We start from the raw sequence: 14,119 nt of genomic DNA on the forward strand, positions 1-14,119 counted from the left end.
AAGCTGAATGTTCAGCACATACCATTATGATTGTTGTTATGTAATCATAACCACACAAGCTCTCACCAGGTACCAGGTGTTGGGCTGAGGTGCTTTGCATTTAGCATTGTCTCAGTCATTTCAACAACACTGTGGGAGTGTGTGCATTTGGGGAAAATGATAATATTTAATTTCTTTTGACATCACGGGCTTCCCCAGTGACTCAGATGGTAAAGTGTCCACCTGCCAATGCAGGAGACGTGTTTGACCCCTGAGTCAAGAAGATCCCTTGGAGAAGAGAATGGTTTCCCTCGCCAGTATTCTTGCCTGGAGGATGCCTTGGACATAGGAACCTGGCAGGCCACAGTCCGTGGGGTCACAGAGATTTGGACGTGACTGAGCAACTGACACTTTCACTTTCACTTTGACATCATAATAGCACCTTTGCTGCTGAAATGCTTACTTTGGTTATAGAAACTTTTGCTTGGACCCAGAAAGCACATAGGATCCACCATCTGCCTGACTTAGGAATTACACAGTTTACGCCAACAGTTCTCAAAGTGTGGTCTGATGACCTCTGGCAAGGGGTCCCTGAGGCCTTTCCAGGGGATCCTCAAGGTGAAAACTATCTTAATAATAATACTAAAATGGTATTTGCTGTTTTCACTTGTTCTTCTATGAGCATATAGTGGAATTTTCCAGAAGCCACATGGTGCGATATCACAACATACTGAACGCAGAAGCAGGGAAGAGAATCTGGCCATCTTCTAAGAGATTTGGCAAAAAAAAGTGCAGTGATGCCACTTTTTCCTCTAAGTTATGTTGTTTTGGAAAAAATACTTATTTTGGGCTAAAATATGTGTTATATTAAAATAATGTGCTTATTACTGTAATTTTAAATGAATTGACAAATATTTTTTAACATTTCTCACCTTTAGCTTCTAACATAGAATATGCATTGATAGATATAATATTACCAAATAAACAAAAGCTCTTTGCACTCCCCAGTCAGTTTTAAAAACAGAAAGGGGTTTTAAGACCAAAATGTGTGAGAACCATTGATCCATTGATTCAAGCTAAAGGTATTTCCTCCTTTGGGCCTAATCTCTGTGTTATACAACCTAGGAGCAGTTTTCAAAAGCAGGCTTGGTACATGAGGGTAGCTTCTTGGAGTTAAAAGGAGTGGGGGTTAATTTTTTCCACACTTTAATTTGCAGGATTCTAAAAGATTTGAAGGCATCGACATAGACTTTAAAGAGTTAGCTTATGATGCTCGGAAAACTCCAAACGTAGTGGAAGCCACCAACAAGCCAGGTCTTTACGAAAAGCTGGAAGATATTCAGAGCAGGTGATGGTTGATGTGCAGCTGCCTTTGTAGTGGAGAGGCTGTCTTTGTCTCTCAGGTCCTTACCTTCGCTAACTGCCCGAGTGAGAGTGAGCGTGTGTGTCTGGCCGTGTGCCTTGATTTGCCCGTGTGCTTGGGTAATATGGGATATTGTTGGAGGTGTTTATTCTGATGGAAGTGTACTAGTAGGGGTGTATGCACATGCCCACAGATGTTCCATGCATACATCACTCCTGAGTGTAATTCACAGGTCACACTCGTTTGCATTTGGGTAACATCCACATGCCTGTGGATCCTGGCAAACCTAACAAGGAGATTCTCTGTGCCCTCAGGCTGTACCTCTGTGAGAAGGCCCTGGCGGAGTACCTGGACACCAAAAGGCTTGCCTTCCCCAGGTTTTACTTCCTCTCCTCTTCTGATCTTCTAGACATTCTTTCCAACGGCACAGCCCCTCAACAGGTAAGCAGGGGAGTGCTTGTAGAAACAGTCAGAAGGATTGAGATGCTCCAGCAGGAGAGTTTCAAGTTCCCCATTATGCCCCATTAAGCAGTGTGTCTATTTGACCTATGTTGCCATCAGTGTGGTCCCTAACCTCATCTCTGGCTACCTGCTTTTTTTTTTTTTTTCCCTTAAACCTTTCTAGGTAGCCCAGTTTCTTTCCAGTTGGATCTCTGTAGAGATCAAAATTTAAATTAAATTTTGAAAATTTCTATGTGCTTGGATCCTTGCTTTATCTTTCTCTAACACGATGAGGTTTTTGTTCCCTTTCTGAAAACTGGGGCTTTCACTATCTTGGAAATGTTTTCTTTCAGTATACTTTTGCATAATATTTCTTCTTTTTTTTTAATGGACCATTTTTAAAGTCTTTATTGAATTTGTTACAGTATTGCTTCTGTTTTAAGTTTTGGTTTCTTGGCCATGAGGCATGTGGGATTTTAGCTCCCTGACCAGGGATTGAACCCACAGCATCTGCATTGGAAGGCAAAGTCTTAACTACTGGGCCACCCGAGAAATCTCTATTTGGTATTTCTATTCCGGTTATGTGGATAATCTTTTCCCTCAGATTCGTCATATTTCTGTATGTTGAGATTATTATCTTCATCTATTCATACATATTTCTACATATTTATACACTTTTTTCTCTCTTAGTCCTCTTCCTTGGCATTCTTCCATGTCCCTCAGATTTATTCACCATATTTAATGTGTGTGTTTATTTGGTCCTTTTGTGTTGCTAACGCTGTTAAAAACTACACTGCCCCATTTGTTGTTTTATTTTTCTACCTCTACCAGTTCTTCTTATCTTCTACCTCAAATTTTATAGAGTTCATGTTTTTTTCATTTAATTGAAAGCAAAACAAGGTGATATTTTTTCATCACTACTTCTGTTTCCTGTGTTAAGCTTCTAATATATATATGCTCTTACTCTATTTCTTGAGTCTGGCTTTCTCCTTCTTTGAAGTTGTGGGATAATTTCACCAGTCTTGTGTTAATTGTGGTTGTTGCTTTCATCCACTATTTGTTCTTGGATAAAGAAAGGTCCATCTCTATTATTTGTCCCAAGTCACTGGTTGGGATCTCCTCCAGCACGTTTCATTTACTTCAATACTCTTAGAATTTCTCCCGCCATCTCATAAGCGAGAGAACTCATTGCCATAAATGTAAAGGTTAAAACTCACAGTTCTCAGGAGGCCCCTGTATTTCAAAAAAACTCTACGTGGGGCAGCTTCTTGTTTGTCATTTCTTCTTCACGTGCTGTTCTTCTCACCTCAGGACCACAGTGTGGTTCTGTCTGGCATCCTCCTAGGATTACTGCCCAAGGCATCACTGCCTCCGTATCATGAGATGCCATGCTTGGGAGAATCTCCAGTATAACCAGGCATTCTGCCTGCTGTGAGTTTGCTGGCCCTTGCTCTGGACCCACCAGAGGTTGGTCTCCTGCCTCAAAGTGGTTCCTACAACTGAGTGACTTCTTCCACAGGCCATGGTCACCACTGTCCTTGATCCTCCAGATTTCAGCACATTAGCATTCATCTGTAGACTCTCCTGTGCCTACCCTCCTGCTGCACAGTAGTGTTTTCTTAGGAAGAGGGCTTATGAATTAGTTATTGCTCCAGTCTCTTCCCATCTGTAGTAGATCAGGCAGAAATTAATCAAACTTTTGTGGCTTCATTGGTTTGTAGTTAACGCGTGTTGCCCACTAGATCTATATTCCCTTTTATCCAGTCCAACTAAATCCCAACTTCACATCTTCATCATTCCCTAGCTTCCTTCTAAACATTTGGTACCCAACACTTTAATGGTTGTCACAGGGTAGCCCTCTAAGCAATACAATAATAATGAGTAGCTTCTAAGCAATAATCATCGGAAGAACTGATGCTGAAGCTGAAACTCCAATACTTTGGCCACCTCATGCAAAGAGTTGACTCATTGGAAAAGACCTTGATGCTGAGAGGGATTGGGGGCAGGAGGAGAAGGGGACAACAGAGGATGAGATAGCTGGATGGCATCACCGGCTCGATGGACATGAGTTTGAGTAAACTCCTGGAGTTGGTGATGGACAGGGAGGCCTGGCGTGCTGCGATTCATGGGGTTGCAAAGAGTCGGACACAACTGAGCGACTGATCTGAACTGAAGCAATAATCATAAGTAACTTCCTGGATATGCTCTCCACTTGTAGGTTCAACGCCACCTTTCCAAACTCTTTGACAATATGGCAAAGATGCAGTTCCAGCTAGATGCCAATGAGAAGCCAACCAAGACCAGCCTTGGCATGTACAGCAAGGAAGGAGAATACGTGGCCTTCAGCGAGCCCTGTGACTGCAGTGGGCAGGTAACGCATGCCTCTGTCTCTCAAGTGTCTGCAGTCAAGCATCACCCTTCAGAACAGCCTTTGTGACCTTGCACCAGAACTTGTCTCTGTGCCTGGGGACTGCCCAGACCTCTGACTTGAACTGACTTCAGAGCAGCTTCCAGCACCCACTTTCCTCTCTGTGGGGACACATGTCAATACCTATATATCTTCCTCGCTCGAAGACCTGTGCAGAGAGCAATAAAATGCACATAAACAACTCCCTGAGTCAACAAGAAAAGGGTTTGGAAATGATTAGCAGCACCAGGAGACTTCAACATGACAAGCCCTGGAGCACCCCACAGGGGAATCTGGGTCACTGACACCTTCCCTGGGAGAAAATGCCCTTTGAAATGAACCATAGACCTGAGCGTTCACGTCTCTGTACACATACACCTCCTACAGCCCTGCCTGGTGGAGAGCCCGCCACCGCCCTGCTCCAGAAGCTACCAGCTCCACATCTCCCCAGCACAGTTCAAGAAACACAAAACATGACACCCTTCTCTCCTTAACCCTCCTGCCCACCTTTCACCATCTTCACTAACATAGACAAGCCCTTCTTTGTTCATTATCCTACTGCATTTTTCTCTTTTGCTGCTTTTTTCTCTTCCATTTCTTCTGTGCTGTTCTCAGTCATGTCCCACTCTTCGTGACCCCAAGGACTGCAGCCCGCCAGGCTCCTCTGTCCATGGGATTTCCCAGGCAAGAATACTGGAGTGGATTGCCATTTCCTACTCCAGGGGATCTTCATGACCCAGGGATGCAACTCAAGCCCTCTGAGTCTCCTGCATTGGCAGGTGTATTCTTTACCATTAGTGCTACCTGGGAAGCCCCTGTTATCCTAAATATCAAAAGAAACATGGTCCCTGGGGTGCTAATCCAGTCCAGAGTAAAGCCTGGAGAAAAGATCTTCTTCAGAGTTCTACCTTCATCCAAATGCATCTTGGAAAGCAACTCTAGCATCTGAAAATAGACATTCTCAGTTTTATGAAAGGGACATTGGGGTTTGATACAAACCTTGGGTGTTCTTTCTGTAGTCTCAGAAAGCATTTAGTTGGAAAATATAATCCATATGCACCGTGGACAAGGTCATGAGAATCCACTGATTTATTTACACTCCTGGGTCAGGAAGATCCCTTGTAGTAGGAAATGGCAACCCACTCTAGTTTCCTTGCTTGGGAAATCCCGTGGACAGAGGAGCCTGGAGGGCTGCAGTCCTTGGGGTTACAGTCAGACACGACTGAGCATGCAAGCACCATCCAGATGAAGATTCCCCCCTAATCTCTGGGGGGTGGTCTTGTCTCCCCGAAACCTGCTCGTCTGCTCTGTGGGTTCCAGTGGGCACACTGCCCCCCCCCACACCCCCCCACCCCCACCCCCCCCCCCGTTGTTAATTGAGCCTTGGTCTCAACTACCACTGCCCTGCATTGCACAGATGAATGGTTCCCCTGCGCCTTCTGGCAACCGTTTAGGGTTGCACATCTTGCCTGGGCTCATCTTCTTCACTGCCTCCGTCTGAGTGGAAGAAAACGTGTATCACTGAGCACATCTTCTTAGGAACCCCGAGTCTAACCCTAAATTCTTCTTCCAGGTAGAAATATGGCTGAACCACGTGCTGGCTCACATGAAGGCCACGGTGAGGCACGAGATGACAGAAGGCATAACCGCCTACGAAGAAAAGCCCAGGGAACAGTGGCTCTTTGACTACCCAGCTCAGGTATCCTCTGATCCATCCTCACCCGTCCTCCTCCTCCATGACCTCTGTCAGCCTCCTGGGGGCTGCCAGGCTCACCCATGCTTCAGGGTTAGGAGAGGCTGCTCGGGAAGGGATCAGCAGGAGGGACCAGGGAATTGTCAGCCATGACGCAATTCAGCAGTTACCTTGGGGCATTAAGGGTTGTTCATTTTACTCCATTAGCTGCATACAGTGGGGAGAAAACATAAACAATTCAACTCACTGAGCCAGCCCTCCTTGTATGTGCAAGCTCTTTGCTGAGCACAGGAGACACCAGCAGGAAACAAGGCAATGCAGTCCCACCCTGATGGAGTTTACAGACTGGTGTGGAAGTCAGCCACCTAAAAGTGGGACCTGGTGTGATGGTAAAGGAAACTTGGGGTCCTCTGGGAGCTGTTAATGGGGTCTAGGGATGACCCTCCTGAAGGCAGGATTCTACGCTGAGGTTTGAAATAGGAGTTGGCAGGTGAAAGATAGAGGGTAACAGCACCCACGTGTGGGAAAGAGTGTGGACAAAGGCTCAGATGCAAGGGAGAGTCTAAGGTGTTTGAGGCGTGAGTGTGGTTGGAGCAGGAGTAACAGGCAGAGGGAGCAAGGGGCAGCAGATGGATTCGGGGGAGGAAACTGGGACACAGTTCTTATAGACCTTGCTTGGAAGTGATGTGATTCCAAGATATATCTAAGTCCTTTCCCAGGATCTCAGGAGGGTAATAAAAGAAAGAGGGGGAGCTAATGAGGTTATTTTCTAATAACCCTGGCTGCAATACACCACCCCTCCCTTCCCTGTTAATGTCTAGCATTGGGCTGGCTGAGAAGTTTGTTTGGGTTTTTCTATAACATCCTATGGAAAAACCCAAACAAACTCCTTAGCCAACCCAATACTACTGCTGGTACATTTGGGGGTTACAGATAATCTGGTGGTGATTGAAGCCCTAGGAGTTAGGTAAGATTGTGTAGACTGAGCTGAGGCTTCAGATCAAACCCATGAGCATCATCCAAAGGCTGCATAGTCAGAGAGAAACCAGGACAGCAGAATGAGAAACAGAACCTTTTCTGAGAGAAGGAACACCTGGCAATGGTAATCACGGAAACTAAAACAGAAGGCGTTGATAGCAGGTGAGAGGTCAGTTATGCCACACATGTCTAAGAGGTCAAGCAAAGTAAAGAGGCTAAGAAACATCCATGACCTTGGTGAGGCCATCTCAGTGAAGTGGTAGAGAAGAGCTCACACTGCCAGTAGTTGAGAAGGGAGGAGAAGGGGGAAAATGTTGACAGTGAGTGTAGACAGAGCAGAGAAATAAGCCAGTGCCGCAGAAGTGAAGGGGCCTTCCAGGTGGCACTAGTGGTAAAGAACCCACCTGCCAAGCAGGAGACGTGGGTTCAATCCCTGGTCGGGAAGATCCCCAGGAGAAGGAGATGCCAACCCACTCCAGTATCCTTGCCTGGGAAATCCCACGGACAGAGGAACCTGATTTGCTACTCCTGTAGCAAATATAACTGCACATCACATTCAGACCATTCTGACAAGATCACACTGTAGGAGGAGCCTCTAAAAAAATCCAGTGTGTCTAAACCAAAGGCAAAAAAAAAAAAAAAAAAAGGTAAATTCAATAATGGTACTTTTTACTATAGCAGAATTCTCTGCTTCACGAAGTGAATAATTCCCACCAGGATTCCTTGTTTGCCTGAATCAGAATTTTGAGGCAAGAAAATGTGTTTCTTCCTGCATTCTGACAGATTCATCTAGAGCAGTGTCTCCTGAGCCAAGGGGGACCACAGAGGATCAGTGTCTCTAAGTTCTTCACCATGCAGAATGAAAATTATGCATTTTCCCTATTAAATCTTCTGTTTCTCAGCAAGCAGAAGAAAGGTTCATTTAAATCACTTTTTCCATGTACTTATTTTGAATCTCTGAAGAATACACATCAAAGTGGTGGTGGTGTTTGGTGGCTCCGTCGTGTCCAGCTCTCTGCAACCCCATAGACCATAGCCCACCAGGCTCCTTTGTCCGTGGGATTTTTTTTAGGTAAGAATACTGGAGTGTGTTGCCATTTCCTTCTCCAACAAATCAAAGTGATGGCACTGAATTTCAGTGTCATTCTCCTGACCTGCGAAGAGTAGACCTTTCAAAGTTAGAGACACAGATGTAAGAACAGACACGTGGACACAGGGCCAGAAGGGGAGAGTGGGATGAATGGGGAGATTAGGATTGACATGTATGCACTGCCATGTGTAAAATAAGCAGCTAGTGGGAAGCCACTGGATAGCACAGGGAGATCAGCCCTGGGCTCTGTGACGACCGAGATGGGTGGGATGTGGGGTCCAAGCTGGAGGAGATATATGTATGCATATAACTGATGATTGACTTCACTGTACAGCAGAGACTAGCACATGTTGTAAAGCAGTCAGACTCCAATTTAAAAGAAAGAGCAGGCTTTTCAAAGTTATAAGTTTGAAGAGATTTTTAAAGATATAGTATAAATACTATGGGCAAGAAGAAATCTGCCACACATAATCAGCAGTGGCTCACTCAACTAGAATACTTCAACTGTAAGGGGTTCCAGAAGAACAGAGCAAAGACTGAGTATCATTGAGATGGCCAATCAAGACTTTGTTATCCTCCCAGGCACAGGAAAGTTGCTGTGACCTGAGAAGCAAAAACAGAAAGATCAGTGTAGCAATTTCTAAAAGCTACTGACATTGACCTGAATGAGCCTTTAGCTGTTCTCAACCAAATGGTACATTTTTCAAGAAAGGACTCTCCCCAGTTGTATTGTACCCACTTTATATCTCCGAGGACTTAGAAACACATGTTCAAGGGAATAGTGCTGGTGGAAGAGGGAAGGAACGGATGTCCATCACCTACACAATTATATTCTCAGCCCCTGCTGTGTGAGAGTGGGCTGGTTTGAGAGACAGTCCTGGTAATGGCTTTACTAAGCAACCCTTGGTGCCATAGGTAGCCCTGACCTGTACCCAGATCTGGTGGACCACAGAGGTGGGAATGGCATTTGCGAGGCTGGAGGAAGGCTATGAGAATGCCATGAAGGACTATTACAAGAAGCAAGTGGCCCAGCTCAAAACGCTCATCACCATGCTCATTGGCCAGCTCTCCAAGGGGGACCGGCAGAAGATCATGACCATATGCACCATCGATGTCCATGCCCGGGACGTGGTGGCCAAGATGATTGCTCAGAAGGTGAGTCCCAGACTGTCAAGAGTACCGCTCTTTGTGGGTACCTATACCACAAGTATTGGGGTTTGGGAGAAGCTTACATGTGGCCAAAACACAGGGGCCCCAAACTCTGCACCAGTCAGGGATCTGGGAGAGGACCAAGGTGGCTGCTCCTCCCTTTAAACCCCCAGCAAAAGAGCATCATCCAAGTGGCTTGTGCTTTCTGTGTCATACTGGGCAGTGTGCTGCTCCCCTGAACGGTGCACAACACCCGGGTCACCCCGAGCCCTGCGAATTCTGTGGCCACGGGGCCACCTCCTACCTGTTGAATCTTGGATTTACCAACCTACTCTGCCACTCCCTCTCTAGGTCGATAGCGCCCAGGCCTTCCTCTGGCTGTCCCAGCTAAGGCATCGATGGGACGACGAGGCCAAACACTGCTTCGCCAACATCTGTGATGCCCAGTTTCTCTACTCCTATGAGTACCTGGGAAATACCCCTCGCCTGGTGATCACGCCTTTGACAGACAGGTGAGCACTAGCATCAGCCACTGATGGAGGAGCCTTCTGCTGTCTGGCTCTCACCATATAGCACTTGCTATATGTCCACAGGCTGCAGGGGGAGGGCCAGGCTTCACCCAACAGATGTAAAATAAACTGAAACGGCATAGGGCAGAACCCTTATCAGAGCAAACCCCAGAGCAAATCAGTGAGCCATGGTTGTGTTTTAACATTTATTCATTTGGTTGCCTTGGGTCTTAGTTGTGGCATGCAGGATCTTTCGTTGTAGTGCACAGATTCTCTAGTTTTGGCACACAGGCTCCGGAGCGCATGGGCTCAGTGGTTATGCCAGGTGGACTAATAGTCCCTGGAAATGCAGAGATCACTGAAACTTAAACTCCAGTTTTATTGAGGGAAATAAGACATGTGTAGATAAAAATTTCAGAAGTATAAAGGGAAGGATTTCCCTGGTGGTCCAGTGGTTGGGACTCTGTGCTGCCAATGAAGGGGGCTCAGGTTCGATCCCTGATTGGCGAACTATGATTCTGCATGTTGCACTGCATGACCATAAAAAACAAAAGTTTAAAAAAATCATGCTGAAGAATTGATGCATTTGAACTGTGGTGTTGGAGAAGACTCTTGAGAGTCCCTTGGACAGCAAGGTGATCAAATCGGTCAAATCCCTAAAGAAATCAGTCCTGAATAGTCATTGGAAGGACTGATGCTGAAGCTGAAGTTTCAATACTCTGGCTACCTGATGAGGAAAACTGACTCACTGGAAAAGACCCTGATGGTGGGAAAGATTGAAGGCAGGAGGAGAAGGAGACGACAGAAGATGAGATGGTTGGATGGCATCACTGACTCGATGGACATGAATTTGAACAAACTCACGGAGATAGTAAAGGACAGGGAAGCCTGGTGGGCTGCAGTCCATGGGGTCGCAAAGTGCCAGACACGACTGAGTGACTGAACTGATTGAAATAAATAGCACAGGGAAAACATGCAAGGCCATAGTACCGAATAGGGCACAAAGCCGTTCCCTACAAACTTCCAAGTAAGTGATGTCTGAGCACAGAGGGTCTCAACCACTGCAGGAAGAAGAGGACCAGGAACGCATCAGGGAAGAGCAGTATCTGATCTGGGCCCTGAACGGTGTGTAGGACTCTGATAGGATTTCCGTTCGTTGTAGGATGACTGACAGGGTATCCATGAAATTGTACAGAAAGCTGTGCACGTGTCACCCTTTCTATTGAAAAGATACATTGTTGTCGTTCAGTCGCTCAGTCACGTCCGGCTCATTGTGACCCCATGGACTGCAGCGTGACAGGCTCCCCTGTCGTCCACTGTTTCCCAGAGTTTGCTCAAATTCATATCCATTGAGTCGGTGATGCTATCTAACCATCTCGTCTTCTGTCACCTCCCCCATTCTCCTTTTGCCATGAGTTGGATCTATAGCATTCATTAGTTGTTAAAGTGGTCTGGGATGTCCCAAAGGTGAAGGACTACTGATCAGCATTCTGGTTGGAGTTTTGTGGGCAAAGATGTGGATATGGGAAAATTCAAGGCATGTTCTTGGAAGAGGGACTTTGGAGGAAGTAGTCAGGAATGAGCCTGGTAAGATGGGTAAGAGTCTAACTGTGAAATGTGAAAATCAATATTTTTTTTTATCCAGTAAGGAGTGATTAACTATTGAAACTTTTTCATCAGAGGAGTAAAAAAGGATGAAAACTTATTTTATAAAGATTCATTTGACAAAAGAATGTGGGCAAAGGAGAGAGAGGACAGGGAGATAAGGTCATGATCCATGTAAGAAATGGTATATTAATTCTGCAGAGATTTCTATAAATTCTGTTAAATGCTGGTGCCCTTTCCCCTCATAATTCCACTGAACATTAAATCTCTTCTTCTGCAAAAGGACCTGCATATCTGAGTCACTGGCTCACCCAGAATAAGCGACCTGTAGGTAATGAAGACATGGTCGTAAATTATGATGGTTAAAGTGGCCAAATAGAATCTGTGCCCTCTTTTACTTAATTTTCTCTCTGCCTATTTTAAGTATTATCACCTGTATTCTGGCTAAATCCTCAGATATATTTCCAAATAGCAATTAGTGAAATTGTAATCACTCTGCTCGTGGAATAAATAGGGGTGTGGGAACTTCACAGTCACTGGAGGTCCCAGCATGATCTATAGAAGAAAACCTTCTGGTCTATCTCCCCCTGCCCCCTCATGCTTTTCATTTTTTAAATTCATCTTCCACCCAGAGTCCCACTCAAACCACTCATTCATTTACTCTTGCATCTCTCTGTTTCATGGGAGCCTATAGAGGTCACATCACTGTCTCTGGGTGCTCCCCACTGCATTTAGACTAAACTATGAATTCCTTGCAGAACATAGTAATTCCTGCCAACCACCCTGATGCCTCACACCCTGCAGTCCAGCCACACTGGCCTCCTCTGTGTTCCTTGATCCCTTTAAGTTCATTTCAAGGTACAGCCTTGAACACGTGTGGTCCCTTCTGTCTGGACTGCTCTTCCCCACGCTTTCTGTTCCACTGTCACCCTCTCATCCTTTCTTGTTCTGCTCTTCACTCTGAGGAGACCTTCCATGATCACTCTTTCTAAAAGACAACCTCTCCCACCTCTCAAACACAGGCACACACACACACATACCCATACACACATAAATAACATTATGGATTCTCCCATTTATCCTCTCCCTAAGGGCTTCCCTAGTAGCTCAGCTGATAAAGAATCTGCCTGCAATGCAGGAGACCCAGTTTGATTCCTGGGTTGAGAAGATCCCCTGGAGAAGGGAAAGGCTACCCACTCCAGTATTCTGGGCCTGGAGAATTCCATGGATTGCATAGTGCGTGGGGTCACAAAGAGTCAGACACTACTGAGCAACTTTCACTTTCACTTTTCAACATCTCCCACATTCTGAAATGAACTTGCCGTCTGGTTTATTGGCAACAGTCCCCTTTGGAATGTACACTTTTTCCTTTAGGAGATCTTTGTCTCATCTGTTGCTATTTGAACCAACACCTAGTAGATGTTGAATTATCATATCTTGGTGAATGAATGATGGTTGATTGTTGAGAACCCAGATCATAAGAGTGACAGAATTGGGGAGGGGGGATTGACTCAAAGGAGGGGTCCACATGGGACTCCACCTATGCCTTGGCTCCCAAAGAAGAAGCAGGCACTATGCTCTCTCCTGCTCTCAGCTGGGCACCCACCCTGCTCCCTGCCCCAGCTGAGGACAAAAGGCAGGCAGCATCAGTTCAGAGGGAGAGGCAGATTTCTCTGCACCTGAGCTGTAAAGGCAGCAGCGACTCTGAGGGTTCGGGTGTCTCAGGGCTTTTACTAGGGTTTCACTGGATCACGATCAGCTGGAGGGGCTCATTTGCTGTGAGTTCAGGGAAAAGCTTTCCCACCTGGAGTTTTATTCACAGGGGACCCTCTCACATGTCTTTGCCTTTGTGCTGATTCTCAGCAAGACACCTGTCCTAAACAGAAAGGGCATCCAGAAGGGCATTCTCTCTGACGGTGAGCTGTTTTGCCTGCCTTGGACTATGAGCTAATAGTTTGGGAATTTATATCACTCAGAGCAGAGAAGTGAAGCTATTATATGTTTGAGAAACTTGATTAATGTCTGTCTCTCGCTTTGGACTATATGTTCCACAAAAGCATTGACTTTGATTGGCTCACTGCTCCATGGTGCCCCAGGACCCAACATCATGTCCAGCAAATAACAGGCATTTGAGAAATATTCCCTGTGTAAAAGCAGTGAAATGATTTCTGAGACCTGGGTTGACACATTCAGCTTCCCATACCATTCAGAGTATTTCCTTCCTCTCCCCTGGCACATCAGACATTATTCCAAGTAATAAAAGGTACACGACTTTCCTTTTCCCTGGGTCTTCACACCTGCCCATGATTTGAAGGAAATGATTGCCTCTTTTGGAGTTAGAGATCTCTAGTACTCTAATGCTGAATGCCTCCTAGAGGGACGGGGTAAAGTTTGGACAATGAATTATTTCCAAAATAGGCATTATTACCTCTCCTGTGGAAGAATGCAAATAGGAACTTAAAAGGAAGATTTGCTGCAAAGAACGGTGAATAGTGTACAGAGCTTGACCTTGTTCTGCACGTGAGACGCTGTTCTAGTGTGGAGTGCATATTTATACGGCAAATTCCATTTTCTCATTGACTTCCATTATTATCTCAAGAAATGTCTTGGCCAGGAAAAAAAAATTGGCCTCCACCCAGAAAATTGCATTTTAAAGAGCATTGAGCTTTTGCTGGTGTATCGCTTAAGTACATTTAATTCTCTCCTGCCAGAGGAATTAATCAAATGGACAATTGATCCGCACAGCCTCTGCACATTCATTAAAGGCACAACCACATTGCTATACATCCGACTGATTATGCCTGTTTCTTCAGAACGTCCCACTGCCTGGTTGGGACCAGAATGTATAAGTAGGTACAATGGCTCAGCTGCGGTCCCAGGACTTGAACACAATGCTAAGTTGAAG

At 45.6% G+C, this 14,119-nt stretch overlaps 1 protein-coding gene across 6 annotated transcripts in view; it reads left to right on the top strand.

Moving 5' to 3' along the window:
• Positions 1-14,119, top strand: part of DNAH9 (dynein axonemal heavy chain 9) — a 281,176-nt gene that overhangs the window by 84,561 nt on the left and 182,496 nt on the right. For 5 of the 6 annotated variants that reach the window (XM_070479111.1, XM_070479112.1, XM_070479113.1 and 2 more), the window contains exons 21-26: positions 1,197-1,327; positions 1,657-1,783; positions 4,002-4,154; positions 5,764-5,889; positions 8,867-9,106; positions 9,452-9,612. In XM_070479111.1, the coding sequence (XP_070335212.1) occupies positions 1,197-1,327; positions 1,657-1,783; positions 4,002-4,154; positions 5,764-5,889; positions 8,867-9,106; positions 9,452-9,612 (938 nt within the window). Of the gene's footprint in view, positions 1-370; positions 598-1,196; positions 1,328-1,656; positions 1,784-4,001; positions 4,155-5,763; positions 5,890-8,866; positions 9,107-9,451; positions 9,613-14,119 lie in introns of those variants that run through there. The other variant, XM_070479116.1, reaches the window with a different exon arrangement.

This window comes from Odocoileus virginianus, chromosome 17 (assembly GCF_023699985.2).
Source record: "Odocoileus virginianus isolate 20LAN1187 ecotype Illinois chromosome 17, Ovbor_1.2, whole genome shotgun sequence".
Taxonomy (NCBI): Eukaryota; Metazoa; Chordata; class Mammalia; order Artiodactyla; family Cervidae; genus Odocoileus; species Odocoileus virginianus.